Source organism: Zea mays, chromosome 3, assembly GCF_902167145.1.
Source record: "Zea mays cultivar B73 chromosome 3, Zm-B73-REFERENCE-NAM-5.0, whole genome shotgun sequence".
Classification (NCBI taxonomy): domain Eukaryota; kingdom Viridiplantae; phylum Streptophyta; class Magnoliopsida; order Poales; family Poaceae; genus Zea; species Zea mays.
Window position 1 is genome coordinate 225,444,353 of NC_050098.1, and position 25,081 is coordinate 225,469,433.

General features: G+C 44.0%; 1 protein-coding gene and 1 non-coding gene across 5 annotated transcripts in view; one reads left to right on the forward strand and one right to left on the reverse strand.

Moving 5' to 3' along the window:
- The window catches only part of LOC100273771 (uncharacterized), a 65,601-nt gene extending 40,723 nt beyond the window's left edge, over positions 1-24,878 (reverse strand). For 2 of the 4 annotated variants that reach the window (XR_563443.3, XM_008674234.4), the window contains exons 1-18: positions 24,393-24,868; positions 23,751-23,844; positions 22,866-23,067; positions 22,639-22,780; positions 22,415-22,515; positions 22,076-22,139; positions 21,791-21,904; positions 20,911-21,125; positions 20,397-20,451; positions 20,225-20,314; positions 17,134-17,323; positions 15,239-15,356; positions 15,086-15,149; positions 14,941-14,985; positions 13,241-13,316; positions 13,089-13,162; positions 12,949-12,999; positions 9,505-9,662 (exon numbers count right to left, since the gene is read on the reverse strand). Coding sequence is in view for 3 of the 4 variants with exons in the window: in XM_008674234.4 (XP_008672456.1) it covers positions 9,505-9,662; positions 12,949-12,999; positions 13,089-13,162; positions 13,241-13,316; positions 14,941-14,985; positions 15,086-15,149; positions 15,239-15,356; positions 17,134-17,323; positions 20,225-20,314; positions 20,397-20,451; positions 20,911-21,125; positions 21,791-21,904; positions 22,076-22,139; positions 22,415-22,515; positions 22,639-22,780; positions 22,866-23,067; positions 23,751-23,844; positions 24,393-24,575 (2,036 nt within the window). In the remaining variant the exon portion in view is untranslated. Of the gene's footprint in view, positions 1-9,504; positions 9,663-12,948; positions 13,000-13,088; positions 13,163-13,240; positions 13,317-14,940; positions 14,986-15,085; positions 15,150-15,238; positions 15,357-17,133; positions 17,324-20,224; positions 20,315-20,396; positions 20,452-20,910; positions 21,126-21,790; positions 21,905-22,075; positions 22,140-22,414; positions 22,516-22,638; positions 22,781-22,865; positions 23,068-23,750; positions 23,845-24,392 lie in introns of all 4 variants that reach the window. The other 2 variants (XM_020549581.1, NM_001148175.2) reach the window with 2 other exon arrangements.
- LOC111591211 (small nucleolar RNA Z247) lies at positions 10,483-10,618 on the forward strand. The gene has a single exon (XR_004857452.1). It is a non-coding gene; the product is annotated as a small nucleolar RNA Z247 (small nucleolar RNA).
- Positions 24,879-25,081: the final 203 nt, after the last annotated feature.

Sequence of the window (25,081 nt, forward strand, 5' to 3'; positions counted from 1 at the left end):
AAAGTCCTTTTTTTGCAGGAGCTTAGGGACCTGAGATTGCTGTGTCATGGCCCTTGGATGATTGCTGGTGATTTCAACATGATTTATAAAGCTGAAGATAAGAATAATACTAACATAAACCGAGTTATGATGGGAAGATTTCGTAGCTTCATCAATGATCTTGCTCTAAGTGAGCTTCCTTTAATTGGTCGGAAATTCACTTGGTCTAGTCAGCAGAATCCCCCAACCCTAGTGAAACTTGATAGAGTTTTATGCACACTGGACTGGGTGGATTTGTTTCCAAATTCCTTACTTCAGAGTTCTGCCTCCAATGACTCAGACCACTGCCCCCTCCTTTTGGGCCTGAATGACAATAGTATGGCAGGAAGGCGCAGGTTTCATTTTGAGTCCTTTTGGCCTAAGTTTGAGGGATTTCTGGAGGCTGTTTCGTTGGCCTGGCATTCTGTTCCAGCTGTGCAGTGTCCTTTTGCAACGTTGAACTCTAAACTGAAAGCTACTGCTCGTGGGCTGCAGGCTTGGAGTGCTAAAAAGGTTGGGCATATTTCAGCCTCTTTAGCCCTTGCCCGTGTTCTCCTGCACCAGTTGGAAATTGTTCAAGACAGTCGTGGTCTTTCCCCAGCTGAGCTATGGTTTCTCTTATGCCTTAAGAAACACTCCCTTGCTCTATCTTCACTTCAAAGGACAATTGCCAGGCTTCGTTCCAGAATTGGGTGGCTGCGTGAGGGTGATGCTAATACTAAATTATTCCACATGCATTCAAGATTCCGCAAGAAGAAGAATTTTGTTCCTAAATTAATCTCTAATGGTGCTGTCCTAACCAGCCATGATGCCAAAGCTGATCTGGTCAACGAATTCTATGGCAATCTTTTGGGACAATGCAGCGATAGAGAGCAAACTATCTCTCTGGAAAGTTTGGGAATTCCTTGTCATGATCTGTCAGCCTTAGATGCACCATTCACTGAGAAAGAGGTATGGGACACAATTTTGCACCTTCCTTCGGACAAGGCTCCAGGGCCAGATGGGTTCACAGGAAAATTCTATAGAGTCTGCTGGGAGATTATTAAGGCTGATGTTATGGCTGTTTTCTCGGCGGTTGGGAGCAGAAGGTTCGCTAATTTTCAGATCCTTAATACTGCTTATATCACCCTTATTCCAAAGTTTGAGGGGGCCGATCAAGTTAAAAATTTCAGACCTATCAGTTTAGTTCATAGTGTTGCAAAATTGCTCACTAAACTTCTCGCTAATCGTTTGGCTGGAAGGCTTCATGATATGGTTTCTCCTAACCAAAGTGCTTTTATTAAAGGTCGCTTCATTCAGGATAATTATATGTTGGTGCAGCAAACCACCCGCTACCTCCATCAACAGAAGCAACCTAGGATGCTTCTAAAGCTTGATATCTCAAAGGCCTTTGATTCAGTCTCATGGCCCTTCCTCCTGGAAGTCTTGCAACATTTGGGTTTTGGCCAAGTATGGAGAGATATTATTAGTGGCTTGCTATGGACTTCCTCATCTCAGGTGTTACTTAATGGGTTACCTGGACAACCTATTCTTCATCGTCGTGGTCTCCGGCAGGGGGATCCTCTGTCTCCTTTTCTGTTCATCTTGGTCATGGATACTCTGGGCTTCTTGATTAATAAGGCCGCACAGGATGGACTGCTGCAGCCCCTTGCTCCTCGAGCATTGCAACACCGGGTTTCTCTCTATGCGGATGATGTGGTGATCTTTCTTCGGCCGGCAGCCATGGATATCAATGTTATTCTAGATTGTCTTCAGCTGTTTGGAGATGCTTCGGGTTTACGAACGAATGTTCAGAAAAGCAGCGTGTACCCTATTAGATGTGGAGATCAGGACCTTGCTTTGTTGCAGAACATGTTGCCTTGTGAGTTAGCTGAATTCCCTTGCCGCTATCTGGGTTTACCGCTTGCCATTAAAAAGCTTTCAAAAATCCAAGTACAACCCATCATTGATAAGATTGCAAATCAACTCTCCGGATGGAAGGCTGAGTTATTGACTAAAGCTGGTCGTAAGGTGCACGTCCAGCATGTTCTCACAGGGATGGTGATCTACTTGGCCATGGCTGTTGACCTTCCAGCTTGGGCCCTTAAAGCCATTGATAAGATTCGTCGAGGTTTTCTGTGGCGAGGTCGAAGAGATGTAAAAGGTGGCCACTGTCACGTGGCTTGGGGAATTGTTTGTAGGCCTCGCGAATTGGGTGGTCTAGGCATTTCCAGCATGAAAGAACTTGCTTGGTCTCTTAGAATGAGATGGCTTTGGCTGGCTAAAACTGAGCCATCTCGCCCGTGGGCCTCTCTTGCTATCCAGGTTCCCAAAAAGGTAAAAGATTTCTTCTCCATGGCTATGCAAACTAAGCTTGGAAATGGGGCTACAACCTTTTTCTGGACCGATAGGTGGTTATCGGGTCACAGAATTGCAGAGTTAGTCCCTCGATTATTTGGGATCATCCCTAAGAGACGGGTTAGCAAGAGAACAGTGGTGGATGCTATCTCTAATCAGAGCTGGATTTCTGACATTCAAGGAGCTCTTTCGGTTGGAATTATCAATGAATTTCTCATTTTGTGGGATTTAATTGACTCAATTGTTTTAAGACCTCAAGTTGAAGACAAACATTTCTTCCGTCTAGCTGCAAACGGAAAGTTCTCCTCAAAGGAAGCATATAGGGGTTTCTTTTTGGGATCTTCTGAGTTTGAGCCTTTTCATAGAATATGGAAATCTTGGGCTCCCCCAAAAACCAAGTTTTTTATGTGGTTGGTCGCTCACAGGAAGGTTTGGACGGCAGACAGGCTGCAGAAAAGAGGTATGGACCATCCAGAGAGATGTCCACTATGTGACCAGGATCAAGAAACCTTGGACCATATGTTGATTGGATGTGTTTTTGCTCGTGAATTCTGGTTTAAATTGCTTCTTCAAGTGAACCTGCAGTTTCTTGCCCCCCAATCTGAGGATAGTGCTTTTCTTGAATGGTGGAGAATGTTATGTATCAAAGTCTCTGGAATTGCAAGGGATGGCCTCAATTCTCTAGTCATTCTGGGAGTTTGGACCTTATGGAAGCAACGCAATGGATGTGTTTTTGACAATAAGAACCCCAGTATTGCTGATGCTATTAGAAGAGTTGAGTTGGAGGTTCACCTATGGGAGATGGCTGGTGCAAAAAAGTTGTCTTTGCTCACCGCCCCCATTCCAGGCATCCCTGCTAGTTAGCTAGCATTGTGGTTAATTGTGTTAGGTTCTTCTTTAGACATGGATGGGTTTCTGTATGCCTGTTACTGGCCGCCATAGGCGCCTCTTTTGTTTCCTTCTGTAATTGTCCTTCTTCTTTAATATAATATCGCGCAGTTCTCCTGCGCTTTCGAGAAAAAAAAAAGAAGCGGTTCACACAAGCAGCCTTTTCATCATGGCTTGTTAGGGTATGGTCCCCATCCACCAGCCTAGACACAAAATTCTTCCTCTTGCGATGTTGAGCATGAAGGTGAAACAGTTTTGAATTTAGACAAACTCATAATCATAGACGGTTTGACACTGTTCACCATAGCAGCCATCACTTTACCATCATTAAGTTGTCATGTCTTGATATCAGCAGCATTGCGACGATCATCAGCAAGAACAGGTGTCGCATCAGTCAAATGGAAGAGTAATCCATGTCCCCGGAGTGCAGTCTCAACACAGAAAGCCCACTTCGGATAATTTTGACCATCAAGAGTGATATTGACCACAATAGCATCTGTCGCCATATTGAATTGAATCAAAAATCAGGGAGAACAGGAGACCTAAGACCAAACAAACCAGAGCAACCCGACTTGGACGAGTTGACGGGGGTCCTGGGCGCGGAAGCCGAGTTGAACAGCGGCTGGTGGGAGCAGCGACGTCGCAGATCCGTGGCCCTGTCCGCAACAGCGGCGGCCGGTGCAGATTTCTGGCAAAGCAGCGGATCCGCGGAACTTGTCCCTGGCAGCGGACTGCGTAGGCCGAGATCCGGTCCCTGGCAGAGGACGGCGAGATCCGCTCTGCCCCTGGAAGACTGCGGCGGACGGCGCCTGTAACACCCCAGGTGTTACCTTGGCTAAAGCTCATTTTGGCACTAGAAGTTGTGATCACAAGGGGTAAAGGCTTAGGGCAACACTTGAGAACTTGGAGACCAAGTGCTAATAAAGTTGCCAATGACATAAGAAGCATTACTCTAATCCTTACACACTTACTACCTTGGATCAGGGGGGGGAGAAGAACCCTAGACCTCTCCTAAACCCTATCTTCCAAAACCCTAGGTAAGAGGGGAAAGAGAGTGAACAAGTGTGCAAAGTGTGTGTAACTTTTGCCCAAACCCTAAGCAACATTATAACCATCAATTAGGGGAGGGAAATATTGCAAAAAGACCCCTGGAGAAACCCCAATTCAAATCTCCAAGTGGAGAGAGAGCTAGAGCTCTCTATTTCTCTCTAAGTCAAATTTTAGCCCTAATCCAAAGACCAGCCGTGTTCACTTTGAAGATGGCGCCAAAACCACTTGGGTTCTATACCAAAAATGTGGTATACCACTTGGGGCACCCCCTGGAAAAAGTGGAGACCGAGACTCGGACGTTTGACAGCTCTTGACATCAGTTTTGTCGCAATGTGGGCAGGGAGACAAGCCAGATTTGGCACCCGTCTATCTCCTGATCTAGGGCGTATCTTCCATTGGAACTCACACATGTGAGATAGCCCTAGGTGCCAGGAGGAGGCCTGCACCGGATTCATGGCGAGATTCGCACGTTTGCGATCTCTGGAGACGTTTGAACACTGGAAGAAAAACACCTCCACGTGTTCGACGCCTTCTGCCCGCGCCAGAGCACGCTCACGCGCGCCCTCGCACGCCCAGCGCCGCGCCCGAGCCAAGCCAGCGCCATGGCCCGCGCCCGCGCTTATAAAACCCTCCCAGACTTAGATTGTACCCTTCCGCGCACCCTCAAACCTCACCAGAGTCGAGCTCGTCGCCGTTTGCCCGTGCGCAGCGAGTCCGCGGCCGCCCAACCCCTCTGCCACCGTAGACCGGCCGGTGGAGCCTTTCCCCACCCCGTCCAGCCCTCGGAGAAGACTGTGCACACCTCCGTAAAGCTCCCCGAGCAAGGAATCGGAGTTTGCTTCGCCGGAGAGGCCAGTCCACGCTCGCCGGAGCTCTCAACCCCGCCGGAGTACGTGGACCGGGTAAACCACCCCACCATCCTTCGATTCCTTGTGCACAGGGTCGCTCTGTTACCCCGTGAAGCTCACCATGTCCTCGGATTGAACCAGCTCGCCGTGGTTTGGCCGGTATACTCGCCGCCGACGAGGACACCCGCCTGCACGCGTGGACCGGGCGATTTCGCCCATCCCCGACGTCAAGTCGTACCTCGACGTGACCGCCAGAGTCTCCCCGAGCCAACCCCACCCTTCGCCGGACCTCCCTCGCCGCCGGTAAGCCGCGCCACCCTATTCTTTCCCGCGGTTACTGTTTACATAAGGGGAAGGACTGCGGGTGAGAGGGAGAGAAGGTCAGGGGGCTTTGTGAAATGTCAGAGACACAGGGGAATAGTGGCGTGGGGGTAGATTTGCGAAGGTGGATTTAGTTTAAACCCAGGGTCCTCGGTGTAAACTGTTTTTCCAGAAAACCTTTATTAAATCTGTTTTTACTTTGGACAGAAACTTTGAAAATGCATAACTTCTGTTTAAATCATCCAAATTTGGTCAAACCAATTTTGTCAGACTCTAAATAATGTAACCTACTTAAGAAAAATATAAAACCCCTATGTACTATAGAAAACTTTAAAGCTCTGATTTAATTATAGTTTTGACCAAAAGCTTAATAATAGGGCCAAAATTAGTTGCACTATTTGACTGGGGTTAGAAAAATTCTGAGAAGTTTATATATACCTACTAAACCAAATAAAAATGTTAAACCTCTCTGTCCACTCCATTTAAGTTAGTTTTACCCCTTATTCTATAATATGCTTAAGGATAAGGAAAATAGAAAATGTAATTTAATTAATGAACCACAGAGTACCTCTATTTTTGTTAGGTTATTTATTCAATATAGTTCACTGGAAAAATATATCATACACTGTTTTAGTGTAAAATAAGTAGGATCCCTTTTGTTTTGATAAAACAAGTGAAACTTAGAAAAACTCTACAAAAATAACCCCAAGGTAAAAACACCCCCACCCTTGGGATAACTAATGTTTTGTTATTAAGAACTTAGGAAAAATAAGAGATCTGCTGTTTGACATTTTTCAAATAATAAGGTAGTAGAAAGAGCCTTTTTGACATTAAACTTAAGAAAATCGTAACTAAATAACCACCCCTTAGTTTTCTGTGATTTTTAGCACAGAGGCCTATTATCACTATAGGATGCCAGCAAAAATAACCTTTAGGACAGAACCTACCCCTAACTAAGAGGTGTATTGTAAAATGGCCCATTTTGCATAACTCTTGTCATTTTTTGTTTAAAGCCTAGCTTTTGTACTTTAAGCCTCAAATTCTTAAGACAAGCTAGAATAGCAAGTGACAACCCACTGTAATTTTTGCAGAATTTTTGGAAATTATTAAAACACTGTCGTAGTTCAAACCTACCCTAGAAACCCTAAATAGAAATTAAGGAAAGGAAAATAAATAATGTGAATTAATGTTATCCTAAAACCTTTGTAATCTGTCCACTAAAATGTATCAAGGCAATACCAATCCACTATGTTATTCTAGAAGAAAACCAAAGCTCAAAAGGTAATAAGTCTATGTATATAAATACCACTAGAAGCCCCACATAACTAAGAAACCCTAAGTTACTTCTTAACATAGTTCTCTTTAGCATAATATTATGGAATCCTGCATAATCATGACATACATGTTCATTGCATTTCGATAGACTGTAATCTTGCTGACGGAGAGTACATCCTCGTGCCGGAGCAAGGAGCTGCTCAGGAGGTAGCCCCAGATCCAGCACCCGAGTCTGCACCAGAGGACCTGCCTGCCACTGCTTTGGAAGGCAAGCCCCGGTTTTATGCATAACCTGCTATTTATGCTATTTTACTTCACTTAATGATTGTAGGATTGATTGTGCACTTAGGTGTAGGAATTGTTTGAAACCCTAGTTGCATGATCTCAGGAATCCTATTGAGATGAATACTAGTATGCTAGGTCGAGTAGCTGCTTTATTAAGTAGGATCTCGGTAGAAGACGAGTGATTTTTCTAGCACTCGCGCGAGGTCAGGAAATTGATTGTATCCACTTTCTTATCATAATGATGCTGGTTTGTGGATAACAATCCATGGGGATTGGTTGTCCACGGGATAAAATTGGAATAAGGATTAAGGTGTGGTACCGTGAGTCAAGCGTTTGAACGTACTAAACACATACCGAGAAATATGGTAAATCGGTAAGCCTAGTACCTGAGTGAACCTGCCCGCAGACATATCCCCTCACGCGACCTGAGACGAGGTCTCCCATTCCGGTTATGGTGGGTACAAGTGCGGTCACTGCACGACGGCCAGTCGGGGTCAGTGGGGCATTGTACGCCAAGGCGGTGAGCCCTGATCTGTTGCCAAGGAATCGATGGGGACGGTTGATGTGTGTGGGGACGGAGTGCCCCTACATATCGTGTGTTTAGGTTTACCTTGCAAGGATAAAAACTCGATTCGAATCGTCTGCTTCTCGCAGCTAATGAGACTGCTTGATCCATGCTGCTACATTGAGTAACAAGTGGAATTATGCGGAGATGGTACAAGATGTTGATTGCTAAAATGTTTGCTACTTTGTATGAGTAGATAGTACATTTTTAGCCTTAAGAGAGTCACACTTAACTTTGACTAAGTTAAAATCTTGATTTAGAAACTCAGCTAGTGCTTTTGGCAACCAAACCCCACAGCCAAACAGCTGCATGTCTAGAGGTAGAGGAGTAGACTCCTCACACCGGGTAAGTCTAGCTGAGTATTAGTATACTTAGCCTTGCTTGTGGCATAATTTTTTTTTTACAGGTTCTCTGGAGGAGATGGTTGCTGGGATAACTTGGCCGTCCACCTTGCCACCGGGTTGGACTGTTGAGTGGGACCCTGCCTCGGCTGAGGAGGAGCATGAGGAGTGATGGGACAGGCTTCCCCATCTCTCTGTTTAATTACCGTTAGTTTTATTCCGCTGCACTTCGAACAATGATGGTTACTTTTGCAAAAACTCCGATGATGATGATGGTGATGTAATAATTTAATATTCTGACATGTATGGTTTTATGCTTTATTGTATTTGCTCTGTGACTCACCTTCGAGTGAGATTGTGGTACTTGATCCTGTCAGTGGCCGTGTCGGACTAGATCCGAGGGATTGACGGGTTATTCCCATTTAAGTGTGGTCTAGCCTCTAAGGCGGGGCTTAGGCACTTAAGTTGGAATAATTCGGGCAGTTCCGCCACAGCGCCGGCTGAGGGCGCGTTACCCTTGGCGGCGGACGGCGGTGAAGGAGAGAGGGAGACCTAGCGGCGGACGGTGAAGGAGAGAGCGACGGTCGAGATCCTCTGGCGGCGGACGGTGAAGGAGAGAGGGAGATCCGCCCCTGGCTGACGGCGGATCGATGAAGAAGGCGGCGGCCGAGATCCTCTGGCGACGGACGGCGCAGGCGCAGGCCGATATCCGGCGAGATTCCCTGGCGACGGGCTGCGCGGCGGATATCCTGCCCTGGCGGCGGACGGCGCAGACGCAGGCGCAGGCCGAGATCCGGCAGAGGGCGGCGGGATGGGGGATGGAGAAGACCGCGCGACGGCGGCAGAGGAGGGAAGGGGTGGCCGCGACGGCAGGCCGGAGAGCTGGCCACGATGGCAGCACAGCGATGGCGCGACGGGGCCAAAAATTTGGATCAGGATCGAGTTTAGACGTAAACCCTAACCCTAACCTGCTCTGTTACCATGTGACTAACCTAGATTAGGCGAGATGATAGCCCCCTCGGGTACTGTAGCATATATATAGGCAGACAATAATATATGGGCCTTATGGGCCTTAACATTGATCAGTTGGGATAAGGCAGGAGCTAAGCATCTTAACAGTCGGGGGCTTATTGTCACCTTAAATAGGGTCTAGTCAGGCCTGCCAGCCCTCTCCTTTGTTTTATGTTGTTGGAGAGGAGGCATGGGTGTTAGGATCTTGGTGATCAGGTCTAGTGTTTGTTTTTCTACCCTCCAGGGCTTTATATTTCGGTCCATTTTGGACCTTTCGTTTCTTAATATAATGATGTGCAGCTCTCCTGCACATTCGAGAGAAAAAAAAAATTGAATAGTTACAGAATTTTCAAACTGGTGCCTGACCACCAGATATTGTCCACCTCTTGCAGTTCCAATAAGGGTATCGATTATAGATTATCTTTTGTATAAACTTTCTTACTACTGAAAAGTTCCAAGGTAAATGGCAAGATCAACATTGTTGGAGCAAATTGATTTACATGAATTTGGGAATTAAGCTCAATTTAATACGGAAATGATCGTTTTCACACTAAGTATGACATACCGAAGCTCCTCCCATACTGACAATGATAATAGATGGCGCTGAACATAATCTTGAACATTGTTTGGGTCTTTTCTGTACATTTCAGCAGAAACTTCAAGAGCATCTCTAATGGTCGCCAGGTCGTTGCGAGAGTTCGCAAGAGTTATAGCCATCTTAAGCTGCACGTGAAAAAAATGCAATGAGGTTGTTTCAGATTGCTTAGCTCTGCAAGCATATAGAACATGTGAGTTTCATAACCTGGTAAAATATAGATGTGATGAAATAAGAATAGAAGTGCTGAACAAATATGGTGAAAAAAATCTGATAAGGAAAACCCTAGCAGCAGAATGAGATGTACTGCACTGAATAGCAAATATTCAAAACTAGGAACTAGAGGTCAAAAGGTGGTGTCCAACCAGAGGCGGAGAGAAGGGGCCTGGCAAACCCCAACATTTCCATGCCATGCAGCACACACCATACGGTTAGAATAGAATATGCTTGTATATCAGCCTACAGCCATATCAGATCAGGGTCCACACGGTTGTTCTATAATAGAGGAAGATCTTAACTGACTCTGATTAAAGATAGGATAGAATATGGTCTGATCTGTCCTCGCGATCGCAGAGTTAGAATAGGAGTTGATTAAGGTAGTTGTATCCGAGTTGGACTCCCTGTCATGTTGTAATCCTAATGACAGTATTTTTCCCTATATACACTTAGCCCTCCTCAGCCTAATAGGTCCGCGCAAATAGCTTAAACCTGCGGAAAATACTCGGTTTCCTTATGACCTCCATGACTCAAGAAGCCATGAGTCAAGTTTCAAACTACAAGAACCCCCAAGAGGTGTGGTCTGAGCTCTGGAAGACCTAAGCATCACAGTCTAGAGTAAGGACTGTGGACACAAGGATTGCCTTGGCAACAACCAGAAAAGGTAACATGACTCTGCTACAATATTTTACCAAGATGAAGTCTCTTGCAGATGAGATGGCATCTGCAAAGAACATAGATGAAGAACTTGTCTCATACATCCTAGCGGGACTGGATGAAGAGTACATCCTGGTGGTATCTGCTCTGGTAGGACGTGTTGAGTCGGTCACCGTGGCTGAAGCCACCTCCCAGCTTCTCAGCTTCAACGCCAGGATGGATCTACTTCATGGAGACCATCAAGCTTCTGCTAATGCTGCTGATCGATGGCACGGAGGCATCAACTGTTGTCGTGGTCGTGGCCGTGGCCGAGGCAGAGGGTGTGGTGGTCCTCCTGGTGGTCGTGGCCATCAAGGTGTGTCCTTACTCCTCGTCTAATGGATGTCCATAAACCCGGTGACTGACAAGATCTACCAAGTCTGTGGCAAAGTAGGGCATGTTGCCCTAGATTGTCGGTACCATTTCGATGAAAGCTACTCCAACACCAAGATTGCTACTACGGCCACTCATGGCTATAGTGTCGACACCAACTGGTGCCTCGACACGGCTACGACTGATCACATATTCACATCACATGTGATCTGGACAAGCTGACGGTCTTGAACAAGTACAAGGGTATAGATCAGATCATCACAGCCAACGGGAAGTCATGTTCTTATTAATACCCCTGTGAAAACCTTGCATCTCAATAATTTCTTACCTGTTCCTCATGCTACAAAGAATCTAGTTTCTGTACAACAGTCTTCCAAAGACAATTATGTCTCCCTTGAATATTTTCCCTATCATTTTCTGATTAAGGATCTAGGCACGAGGAAGGTTCTGCTTCATGGTAATTGCAAAGATGGTCTCTATCCCTTACCAAACATCTGGCGAGGGGCTCTTGGCGCAATCAAGATGTCCCCTCACCAGTGGCATAGTCGTCTTAGAAATCTATCCTTTCATATTGTTCAGAAACTAGCCCGTCAAAACAAAATTTCTTGTTCTAGTGAGTCAGAAGAATCAGTCTGTAATGCTTGTCAACAGGCAAAGAGTCATCAGCTCTCATATCCTATATCAACTAGTGTTTTATCTAAGCCTCTTTAACTTGTGTTCTGTGATGTATACGGCCCTGCGTCTGATTCAGTTGGTCAAAAAATAGTGTCAGTTTTATTGATGAATTTAGCAAGTTTACCTAGATTTATATGCTTAACTTCAAGTCTGGAGCCTTTGAAAATTTGTTTAAGTTTCAGAATATGATTGAGCGTCGCTTCAACACCAAAATCCTTGCTGGCCAAACTGGTTGGAGCGGCGAGTATCAGTGTTTGAACTTGTTTTCACCAAAATAGGCATCACGCATCTAGTGTCATGTCCCCATACTTATCAGCAAAATGGTCCTACTGAGAGAAAACATCGTCATATAGTTAAGGTTGGCCTATCTTTGCTTGTGCATGCATTTATGCCTCTAAAGTTCTGGGATGAAGCTTTTGCTGCTGCTCTTATAAACCCCTTATTATTCCTTTTTTGAGGTCTTTGGTGTGCATGCTGGCCAAATATGTGTCCTTACAATACTTGCAAATTGTCTTTTCAGTTTTTAGTGTATTCATTGTGTTTTCTTAGGTTATAGTACCATGCATAAAGGGCGCAAGTTTCTAGAAGTATCCACTGGGCGCATTTATATTTCTCATGATGTTGTCTTTGATGAAGTTTTTCCTTTTACTAAACTTCACCTTAAACTAAGGGCCAAAATCAATCTGCTGCCTTCAACTCTTTTACCTTCATCTAGCTTTGAAAATAGAGGCATTTGTAACACAATTGATTCTTTGTTGTCTAATGATTTATCTGCTAATGCTAATGCTACTGAGGAAGTTTCTAGAGATTCTAATAATAAAAGGCATGACAAAGAAGATGGTGAAGCTGTTGTTGGGTGTTCACTGATGCAGCAACACCTTCTGTGCAGGCCAGCTGCCCTCTAACCATCTATTATAGGGCCCTTCTGTGTTGCTCCTCCTCACCTCTATTATCAGAGCCGACCTAAAGGCTAAAGGGAAGGTAATGACTTGCAAGAAGTATCTCCAGCAAGGTTATCACGTTACCACGGCGAGGCCAGACGCCAGCTGGGCACCTAGGTGCCAATTAGGCGATAGCATCTCCAGCAAGGTTATCATGTTACCACGGCGAGGCCAGAGGCCAGCTGAGCGCCTAGGTGCCAATTAGGCGATGGTCAGTAGTTAGTAATTAGCAGTATTTTAGAGATTAAGAGTTCAAGTTCATACTTCATAGCAAACAATTATAGGTGATAAGTCCACATTGAACATAATAACCAAACAAACTAAAAGTTCAATGACATAATCCTCCATGCTGAAGTGGTTGGACAGAGGGGAGGGGTAGCCGGGCGGCTGGCGGCTGCTGGCAGCTGGACTTATCACCTCACGCTACATCCTAGCATCCAGGATATGACATGCCAATGACTCGAGCAGATATATCATTAATTATAACTTGTAAGAGAAACTAGTATTTACACATTGTGAGGTGCAGAAATGGGGAATTAGAAATTTGACTCACCAATTCTTTTACAGCAATGAATTGTTCATCAGTCAAGCGACATTGCCAGCCCTACAAAGATAGTACAGCAAGATATAAAGTGCATTAGAAAGTGCCCGAGTAAAGATTTATCAATTGCAAGATCCTAAGATCCAGATTACCGAATGAATATGCTCTCTGATGCATTCAACAAAGCCACTTCCCCCGATGCCTTCTGCGTCAGACTCAATCAAAGCTGCAAAAGGAAACTTAGGAAAAATACAGGGAGGGTATGGAAGGAACAGACAAATAGTAAACTGAAATTTCACAATACCTAGGATGGTGCCATATTCAAAAGATGAGAGAGGATCCTCAGTTGCCCCTAGTCTCAGAAGACGAAGCCAGAGTCCCTGGGGACAATATGCATGGTCTTAGTAATAACATGCTTATGTGCATACATAATAAACAATAATGGTGCCATAATGTTGTGTAGTGTTTGTGGCGAGTGGGATCTGCCTGCAGTTTTGATGTTGCCTCTTCTAGAATCCCTGCTGTTATTTCAGCAATGGAGGTGTTGGGATTAGGGTTACGGAGGTCGTGGTAGGTTTGGGGTCTAGGGCCAGGACCCCGACGCTTGGGCGCCGTCGGGCTGTCAGTGGTGAACAGTAACGGGATGGGGGAAGCACGGTCAAGATAATTGACTGCTTGATTCTTTCTTTAAAAAGGGGTACAATATATAGGCTGTAATAGCAGCCCCTAACAAACTAACCAACTCTATCTAGGAGTTCCAAACTAATGTTTATCCATTTAAACAAACTAGCTAATGATTATCCATCTAAACAAACTAATTGATACTTATCCATCTAAACAAACTAGCTGATTTTATTAGGGCTGTTGGGCTGCCGGTCATAACAGGAGGAGGCTGGAGCATTGTTGCAGGGCAGGTGGTTAGTGGGTGTGTTTTTCTTGCCATTTAGGCTTTGTACTTTAGACCATTTTGGACTTTTTCTCCTCTTAATTAAATGATGTGCAGCTCTCCTATGTGTTCGAGAAAAAAATTCTCTGCCCTAGGAAGAGACAATCAGAACAGTACTTCGTACTTAACCGAAGAGTTTGTGCGGCCTACACAAAAGTTTGCACAAAAAATAGAACAGCAAAATTACATTCTAGAATTACAGGCATAATTATTGTATTGCAGAATTTTGCCTCAGGAACAAAACTACATGCTAAATTTATACCAGTACAGAAAACACCGCTAAGCAATATCAGTGACGAAAGCCCATGACACTTATAGAAAATAGTACCATCTAAACATCTTCCTTTACTCTAGGTTATTTCATGGTTGAGCTTTGGTTTCACAAAAGTTGAAACGGAAAGATTCTTAAAGTTGAAACTATCAACATAAAAGTCAAAGCTTTCACAACATATAAAGAATCAAATTTATCTGTTCAAAAAACTCAACCTGCGGAGGTAAGAAAACCCCCGGGCATTGTATTAAAAAGAAAATCTTCTCGCACAAATCGGGAGAACCCCCGATCCCCTGCTGCTCCACCCATACACAATGGCACCATAGCCCATGTGAGAACGACCGCAATAGGAGCCAAGCCTTAGACCTACGCTTTGGCGTCAAACTCAGGACCTAAGAAGTGCTACTCAGACGGTCTAACCAACTCAGCTAGAGGCCCTTTCCAAGATTTATCAGTTCGCCAAAGAACTAATATAAAAATATCTATATTAACTTCAATGTGTCAATAGTAGCTTGGTTACTTGGGCTTTAAATTGAAATGTTACAAGATAAGATTCCAACTTGAGTCTCAATTCTTGTTTAATTTTGGTTTCAGGGACTTTAGTTGTTTGCAAATTAATTAGGTCATTTTTAAGAAAAATAAATCCATGAAAAGATTTGGACATAATTTCCATAATCCACAATAGCTTTGTATAATGCTTATGACAGCAGTTTAATACATGCTAAAAAGTGCATGAATGATGAAACCCAATGTGTTGCGGTTGGGTTAATAGAGATGAAGGCAATACCTGGAGCTTCACTTTTATGTCCAGAACCATCCTTTCTCTCTCAGCCTGTTGACCCAAATAACAAAATATGCACAAAAGATTGTTATGCTGTTATCCATGTTAGGGGTCAATGTTATAGATTATTTCACATATCAGGATGTCTTACCGCCCTCTCTCTTGGGCTCAGACTTTCTGCCTTTGGGCCCCCATTTACTCGGATAGAAGGAGAACTGAAAATGAATGTGATTGCAATTTGCAACAATAATGCATACATCAGGAAAAAAATAACAGCAAAAACTTTTCAAGCATGTCTTCTTACCTCGGTACTTGCTTACTAGCCCCACTAGCTAACGCTAGAATCGACTTACGTTTTTCTTCTTGTTCTTCTGTTCTTGCATTTGCTGGAAACCTCTTATAGCAGTGTCTATTGTCTAGTCCTGCATACAGATATAAGATTAATTATCTTTCCGAAAACACTAGAAACACCCTGTTCCATCATAAGTCCTTGATTGTCAAGCATTACAGATCAACCATGGACCTCAATGTGAGGAAATTAGAAAATAAGATAGTTAGGCGGATACTTTAGGTCCATTTGGTTGGAGAGCGAGATGGATGGGATCAGTCCAACCCTAGTTTGAGGGATGGAATGGTTTTGTGTTGATGTTTGTTTGAAGGGATGGAACTGTTCAATATTTGTGTTTGATTGGAGAAATGCGGATGATGGGATAACAGTAACAGCACACGTCGTCCCAGTGGGACCAGCCTGTAAGTGAAACACCCTGTTCCTTCCCTTCTGTGAGCAGCAGCACCATTGAATTCCCATTGCATGGTGAAGTAGATCTGGGCTCCGGGTGCTAGCCATGCGTCTTCCAGCAGCAGCACCAACTTCCCTACTTTCATGTAGTTCTTGTCCTCGGCGACGAAGAGGTAGAGCAGGTAGCAACACAGGGTTCAGCGAGATGCGGACAGCAGCAGTAGCCATGCAGAGTCGTGCCAGTGTAAGCAAAGGTGGTGGAGCGAGGCGAGTAACGTTGAGCACGGTGAGGCACAGGCACAGCTGCTCCACCTCCTTGTGATGCAAGGGGTGGGCAAGGTGGGCCATGGCCCCACTTCATTTTTTATAACCTCTTATGCCTAGGTTTAGATATACAACAAAAGATGCCGTCAAATCTAATGAAAACTAGGTTTAGATCTAACTTTTTCTCGGTGCTCCAATGTTCAGCCCACTCCCCACTCTAGTCATTCGATTCTCTCCCCTAGCGTTAACCCACTCGTGGCTCACTCACTCGTTCGGTCATCGACTGATCGGTTAGTGAGTGACCTAACCCGTCCCTGTCAGCACCACCTTGCCTCCTCGTCACTCATCAACTCGTCGGGATCCCGCACGCAGCTCTGCTACTTTGCCTCCTAGTCCACACCAACAGACGGGCAGGCTGTCGGTGGGATCCTACTTTGGCACCACGGCGTCACCTCGCTAGCTCACTGGATTCCCGCCGTGCCATCACAATGCTGCAATGGTTGTCGCTTGTTGCTGCCGCCTTGTCGTATCGCCGCCGCCGCCTACCACTGCCACGTCACCTGCCCTCACTACCCCCCGCTTATTGTCGCCTCACCGTCGCCATTTCGTGGCGGACTCGCGAACTTGCCACAGCGATGCGCTAAAGCGGCCGCTCCGCCCCAGCGCCCCGCTCCCCGCCGCCGTCTTGCCCCTTTTCCCTCTCCAACTCTCCCCTAGGGCAGCCAAAAAGGTTGTCGCCCCACCTAGAATTTTGTCCTGCGTCCGCCACTGCTTGTACAGATCGCAGACCATGACTCAACGCCACAGCCTGGCCCTGAAAGGTGCAAGGAGAGAAACGCCAGAAAAATTTTGTGCATGTGGCACAAGTGCGTTCCACACGTGCCACGCGCACAAAAGACATTTCACGCATGATAAATCGCATTGTTCTAAGTGTGCCCTTTTTTAGATGATATGATGCTAACATTACTCCAATTGACAATGCAGCAGTATGCTGTAAATGTTACTGGTACCGAGAGTAGATAACATGATCCATTCAGTGAAAATGTATGATGCCCTGTGGTTTATGCTTTAAACTGGTGTACAGTGTACCTTTGATTCTAATGTAGAGCTTGAATTACTAGAACACACAATTAAGTGTTACAATATAAATGGAGAGAATAAGTGCATAATAATAAAAAATGAATCAGTACTTGAACCTTCAATCTCAGGATTGGCTATTGTTATAATCTCAGGATCAGAAACTTGAGAAGGAAATATGGTTAGAGGGTTTTGTCCTCTTCCGGTTGCATCCTGCAACTTATCGAGAAGGTTGTGGGCATTTTCTTCTGCAGTGTTGCATCTCTCCAGATAATCCAAGAACCCTTGAGTCTCCAAAAACTGCATAATCTGCCAAACAAAATGATATTTAAGTACTCGTTCCAGGCCAATTTCATTGACATTTAGATTTGAACACACAGAACAATGAATGTATTAACACCTTTTCTGCATGTCCTTGACAGAAAAAAAACAGAAGCATCAAATTTAATGGAACAGTTATAGAGTGAACATTGCCCACAGTGATAGACAAACTGACAGAGAAGAGGGAGCAAGGACACCCTGCCTGTGCCAGGCCAGCTGCTGACACTGAAACCATGGCTGTTGCTTCTGGTGGTGGTTGTTCCTACCCCCACTGCTGCCATTCTTGTTGTTGCGGCGATTAGAGTTCTGCTGACCGCCTTGACCTTGTGGCGCACCGAAGAACGCAGAGGCAGCAGAGCAGCAAGCCATGCTGCAGGTAGAGCAATCTCAAAGGAAAACTTGTGCTCATTTGCAAGGCAAAATTTCTTGAAGTTGAGCTTCTCACCTACAGTGTTTTAAGTCGGGAAGTGGCATGGTATCTTGTTTTCTATGCTGGAGAAGCGTGGGTTGCGGCCGCGGAGGAGGTTGAGAACCAATTGCGACGGTGAGATAGCATGGCCAACATCGTGCGGGGCATTGGCTACAGCCTTCATGCACTGTCAGTAGTTGTTAATGGAGAGGTCTCCTATTTCATAGAGGAGGATTCCTAATGTAGGAAAATGGCGCAGGACTCCTTGTTGGCCAGGAGGCCCTCAACAATGACCCAAAGCAAGCATGTCAATTGATCTTGCGTCATGGCAAGGTCCTAGACCTCGGCGGCAATAGATCCGAGAAGCCAATTGTTGACGTAGACAAGAATCATCCATTACCCACCGGGGATCATTGGGATTGGCCACGACAGCACCGTCGATGTGGCCGCGAAGTCCGAATTTCTCTGGCATGAACTTAAAAGAAGGGCGCCCACTTGTGGAAGTTTGGGTGTTTCAGATCGAGGGAGACAAGAATATGAGAGCAGGCCACGATCGTCGCGCAGGGAATGATGGCGATCAGCTCTGCGGGGAGATTGTCCATGGCGTTTCTTGGTCGACATCGCGGTGAGGAGGAAAACCAGTCGGCGATAGATCGGGAGGGGCGGACAGATCGAGCAATGCGGAGCCATAATTGGGAGACACGCGAACAAGCGTACTGAAGGGGATCATGCACGGGGAGAAGGACCCGCAAGCAAAGAAGTCACGCGTAGAGGCGTCGCAAGGTAGGTGGCTGCATGGCCGTGGATTCGGTGGCACGATAGAGAAGTTAGGGTAGAGGAAGGAGTTAGAAGGGACCTAGGCTATTTGATACCATGTAGAAAAATATGGGAACATCTCACACCCATTAGGGAGGTGGTTTTCATATATACAGTCAAAGTAGAACTTGGACGACATGTTACGCGATATACATTTATTAGACTACATATATCTCTAATAGAGATGCTCTAATAGTTGAAGTGCTAATCAGGATTGTTGTGGACTCCTTTTTGGCAAACATTTCAAAAATGGACCATTGATCCAGGGCAAGAAAGAATGATCACTAGTGAAATTGCACGGTAAGATGGCTAACAAGCACAATGAAATTTTTGACAATAGTACAAATAATCCACTTGCATCATATCATTTTCTAGTTTGAACTAAAATCACATGCACAAAGGCACAAACCACAGTCAATACAACCCTAACCAAGACCCACAAATACAGTACCAAAAATTACCAAATCATATAGCAACCATGGATATGGAATTATGAATCTCAACTTTGTGGGTGACATGGTCGATGTGAGTTGCTCAGCCATGAATCCTCCCTGCAACAGCTCGGTGCCAAGCTATCTTTGCAACAACGGACAGGAGACTTCATCTCCCTTCTAGTAACTACCTTGTGATGGTTGTCTAGCATGACGGCGCCCAAGCACAAAGGCACAACATTGAGGAGGCGGTGGTTAGGATAATAGTCACATAAAACGGTCCAATGCCTTCAACCCTCGACCTGGGTTCGTTGACCCTGACCCGGGTTTGCGGGTTCATTTTTGACCCAAAGTGTAAGAACCTCTTCCAAAATCCAAATAGTGTACCACGTTCCACAACCCTGTACCTCGACCCGAAATCATTGTGACTATGGTTAGGAGGCATCGGTCTAGAAAACAATTTCACCATCTTCAGTTTCTTCTAGTGGTGAGGGGGTTAGTGGCAGCGCCCTGGGGTTTATCGGTGGAGCGAGAGCATGTGGGAGTGAGAGGCATTGAGAACGAACAAGTTTCGGTCTCTTCATTTTTATACTACAGTTAGGGGTGCTCCAGTGATCTTCCACTCTATAAACGTCTTAGAGCTCAACTGTTTGGCAGGGATCCACATAGTTCTATTGTGGAGCTCATCTAGTGCTCTGCCAAACAGTGACGGCCCGCTAGTGATGGAGGGCAGGGTTCAGGGATTTTCTCCGTTGGAACCATGCTTCAATCTCTTCTTAATATAATACCGGGAGGGCGGTCTTTCCCTCCCCGGACGAGTTTTTTAGAGCCCTGCCAAACAAGCCCCAAATTTGTCTCTTGCTCATATATTTGTATCTACTAAACCACCCTTCTTTGCCTGTTTGATAATAGTGACCAATAAACATAGAATCTTATAAAGATTGCATAATGTAGTTTATGATAACTAACATAGTTTAGCTTTAGAAACATGCAGCTAGGTCTCTTCTTGAAATCCTACAGGATAACAATTAAAAGCTTTACCCCATCACATAAAAAACAGACAGACAAAATACCACATAAAGAAAATTACAACAACAGTTGAGGAAACAAAACGAACTTTCCCATGATCACCGTTTCTTTGAATTATTTCTTCAGACATCTCAGCTGTACACTAACAATTATGAAAGCATGAAAAAGAAAATAAAAAAGAGTAAGCACAAGTTGGAAGCATACCATTGACATGGAGTCGACAGGCTGGTTAGTTGCTCGAGAACGCTTTTTAAGAAAAGCTTGAGAATTGAAACCAGTCGCTGAAGTAGTATCCTGACAATGGGGGGAAAAGGTACTCCTAAGTCACGAAAATTATAAATAGCTGCTTCAGAAGTTACTAGACATGATGGCTTACAATGAAGTTACGATAACCACTCAGGATCTGTGCAAAGAATCTCAAAAATATCAGCCTGCATAAAAACAGAATATCAACTAATAAAATATGCTCCTACTGAATGTAATGCTGAAACAATTTAACTTCTTTCACGGATCAAACGGCAGAGTGGAAATAATACAAAAAACTAAACTCTAAGACTTAAAAATAATGATTCCCAGGAGAATGGATAAATATCGTGAAGCACTGGGAGTAACATCACAAAGGATTCTAAGGTCCCTGACTAAGGATGAAGATGAACATATTATGCTTTCCAGTTTCCAGTAGTTCCTGTGTTGCTTGTGACAAAATAGTTTATTCCCACTGATTCTGGTACCATGTGACACAGAAAATGGTGAAAATAATCCAAATATCTAGTGCATGTGCATATGATGGTGCAGTAATTAAATGTGCTAGCAACCCACATATCTTTATGCCTATCTAAGGCGGTATTTAAGCAGAGCATGGAAAGCATAGGAAAAGAGAACAGAATTACCTAAGTTGGAAATCATGTTCCTGACTCCATGATTTTGTGCCAGCCCTTAGGTCACCCATATTGGCAAGATTGATTTTCATGAAATCAATTCCCATGACATTGGGTTGTAGTAATTTTAAAATCTCAACACGAAGAAAGTTATGTTCAGTTTCTGGTATTGGAGGAATTTCTTCCGTTATTGTTATACGGTTGTATTCGAGATCTACCACCACTACCTGCAGTCATATACCTTATCATAACAATGGTGAAATGCATTAATTTGGTATAATCGAGAATGTGTCAAGTGTGTAGATTAATGCATGTATTTGTTGCCAAACCAAAAAGAAAAAGACAATTACACCATGTTTAGAAAACAGCTAAATATAGGCAACAAAAGAAACTTTTAGTTTAAGCATGCACAAACATAACCAAAAAGAACTTCTCATAAGAGTACTTTGAATATGTACTTAACTAATTAAAGTTACTTTGATTCGATACAAAATTATGCTTGATTAGAAGTAGTCATATTACCACAATGGAAATTATTAACACATCTGGAAGGAAACCTAGTGCCATCAAGCTCTAGATATTAGTATACTTACAAATTCTGCAAAAAATCAAATATGTTCAAAGTCAAGCAAGCATTATCACTTTGGAAGTTTATTAACGTGTTGCACACACCTCCTACTTTTATGTTGCAAATCAAATAGAATGAAGATGTCGCATTCAAACAGCTGTGAATATCAAGGCAACCAAAACTACCTTTTAATAAAAAAGATAGAAAAAATCCCTTTCATACCAACTAAATGAGAACTGATATACTGATATATCACTACAAGAGAAAAAGAGCAAGACCAAAAGTTTAGCAAATGGAAAACCTCGTCCTAATTTTACAACTTACACCATCCATTGTCACTGCAGATGTGTCAACACCAGAATGAAGCCCCATCATGTAGGGTGTCGGGGCATCAATGTAATCAACCCCACTAGAGAATATTATTGGAATATAGACATGCTGCAGCAAACAGAATAAGCTATATGAAGTCACACCATGATTAGGAGCATATTATCAGCACGAATTATGGATACAGACATGAATGAATTCCTCAATCACAGCAATTGTTTTACAAGATGCTTTTCAAGTCCAGTGAAAGTTTATGAAATCGCATATTTGATTGAAACCTACCTGCCACCTAATTGGGTATATTAAATGGCAAATGGCTTCTGAAACTAGAGTCAGTAGAGTATACCTGCATTATCAATCAACGAGAAGACTATCAAACGCATAATAATTTCATCATTAATGGTGGCGAATGTGTCAAGAACTCTTTCAGGTTGAGGTAACATATGCAATGAAACGGTTCCTTCACTTATGTGACTATGACATGCAGAGACAAGGGTGAACAGATAAGCAAGGGACTTTAGTCCCAAGTAAATTGGAGTAGGCTAAATAAGGATGAACTGATAGGAGGAGCAAAATGATCAAAGTAGCTAAGTGGGAAGTGGGGACAGAACAATCAAATACTTATTTGATCGAAGCAATATCCTTCTTTCAAGCAGGACAGCTGTAAAGAGAAGTATTAGTTTATCAACATCCAGACACTGCACCAATGGCTGGAATGATATCTGCAGGCACAGAAAAACTTAACCAGTCTGATGTGAATAAAATGAATGTATTCAGTTTAACATATGAATTATATTGGAAACAAGGCTGAATAGCGTAAGAACAAATGGAAACAGGAAACATACATCAGCATGGGGAAGCCATTCTTTTGGAGGAGCTTCCGCAGAAAGAAGACAATTCTCAATGGCAAATAAGACACGATTCTTTCCTGGTGTGGGTAATGTCACATGTGACACCATATGAGATATTATGTCCCACAAAGGCTTGCTGAAACCCGATAACACAAAATTAAATGGTGAGGTAGTTGAAACTTGAAACAAGCACACACAAAGTACATGAATACTAAATTTACCTGCACCCTGAAGGAGAAAAACAAAGAACAAATATTTCCTCAAGGGCATCACGAAGGACTTGGAAACTAGGAGAATGGGACACAAGGCAGATGCATTTATCAGCAAACGAATTCGCCGGAATTTGGTAAGCCTCAATTATGTCTTCACAAATAGGATCCCGAAATGCAATACAACTGACATAAATTTTTGAGCCATCTCCCTCTACAAGAAATCACAACATAGTTAAAAGGATGACCTGTATACAACGGGAAAATTCGTTCGATGCCACTCATTCTAAGACGGCTAGGAAATGCCCCTCGATAGTAAGACGGCTAGGAAATGCCCCTCGATAATGCAATTCTTCTCACATTATAGCACCTTATATAGTTGGTCTGATTTCTTTTTATTTTTAATCTGAAATTAACTTAAAAATGGTATGGAACAAAGACCAGGAATACGAGTTTTCTACACAACAAAATCTAAATGTTTAAATTCTGCATACGAGTACATTTTGCTATTTTTTACCACAACCAAAACTATTTTTTCCAATTGCACCATACAAACCAGTCTTCTGGGAACTTAACTATTTTTTTTGGAATTGATAAGTTTTAATATCATAATTTCAGATTACAAATATTTATCATTTTTAAGTTAGTTTCAGATTAGAAATAAAATTAAATAAGACCAAATAGACAAGGTGTTATAATGCGAGAAGAATCGCATTAGCTAAGAGTGTTTTCTAGATGACTTACTAGCGAGGGGCATTTTCTAGATGGTTAAGGAGTGGCATTGAACGAATTTTCCCGTATACAGCAAGCAATAGCAGTTTTGACCATAAGGTTCGAATTTATACAAAATATTATTTTTCAACCAGACCTATAGATCTGAATGTCTATGGCATGTACCTGTTAAAACTATAGGATAACTACGTGGATAAGTTGAGACATCATCTGTGTCCAGCCCTGAAGAATATATTCTTACTCCCGCTGGCAAAACACACTGCATTTGTGACCAGTCAATGTTATATAGGATGAGATTCACGAATCCAAAGGAAAAAGGAGCAGTTTCTCAATTTAAAGAGAAATTAGATATCATTTAAGTAAAAACACATCCACAACCAGTCAACGACCAAGCAAGCATGCAGCAGCAGTGCAGCATGAGCCCTGCAGGAGGGCCAACATGCAGGCACAGGGGAGCAGCAGACTACTGAGTTCAGCAAGCAGGTGCAGAGAAAGCATGTTCTGCAGCAGACTAAAAATTTCATCACTACTATGCCAGTGAGGCAGCCACATAAATACATGATGCTAGTAATAAGCCCGCTGCATAAAGCAACATGATTCACTCACAATCAGTGTTCTTTTTATCGAAATGAGCAATAAGCCACCCCTAACCAAATGCCGATGCTGAATGCGCGTGTTTCGGTGATCGCCAATTCGATCCATTCTACTCTGCCGGGAATTCGGCCGGAAATAACCCAAAGCAGATCGACGCTCCATCGAATTAACGGGGCGAGGGGAAGGGAGGAGAGGCGGGATCTGCGAACTCACGGTGGGGAGCTGCGGAGGAGGAGGAGGGTACAGAGCGTGGTTGGACGGCGGGAACTGGTCAAGGAAGGCCGACATGTACATCTCCTCAACGCCATGGAAACCCTTGATGCCATCCAGGGACCGGATCTCCGGGCCCAGCCCGCACACTACGAAGTACTCGAAGATCCGCGACGACGACCCCATCTCCGCCGCCGGAACCGGAGATCACCGGCCTCCAGTTAGGTACCCTCGGTGTCACGGTTGGCGCCTGCTTCTCCCTGTGGTGTAGGCTCACTCCGCGCGCGAGCAGGACGAGGGAGGGAGGGAAGCGACCAAGCGGAATAGGAAGCCAGATAGATGATGGTTGCAGACCTGAAGTGCAGGAAGAAGGGGACGAGAGGCCCGCGGGTCAGATCGTCGTCTGTTCTTAAGGATTCAGCGGCAATTCGTTCGTTTTCTTCGCTTCTGTGTTTAATTGTTCGCCCTTTTTTTACGACGATGATGACTGAAAGGTACTTGTTGAATTTTGTAACGGTTAAAGAAGCCCCTGAGGCCTGAGCAGAGGGATACTAGAATTTGAGACTCATCACTCCTAAAATAAACTAGTATACGTTGTGGCTGCACATAAACATTCATTACAGCACAATAATTAAGAAAACTAATTTTATTATCGACTTTAATATATTTATGATTTTTTGTCAATAACCATG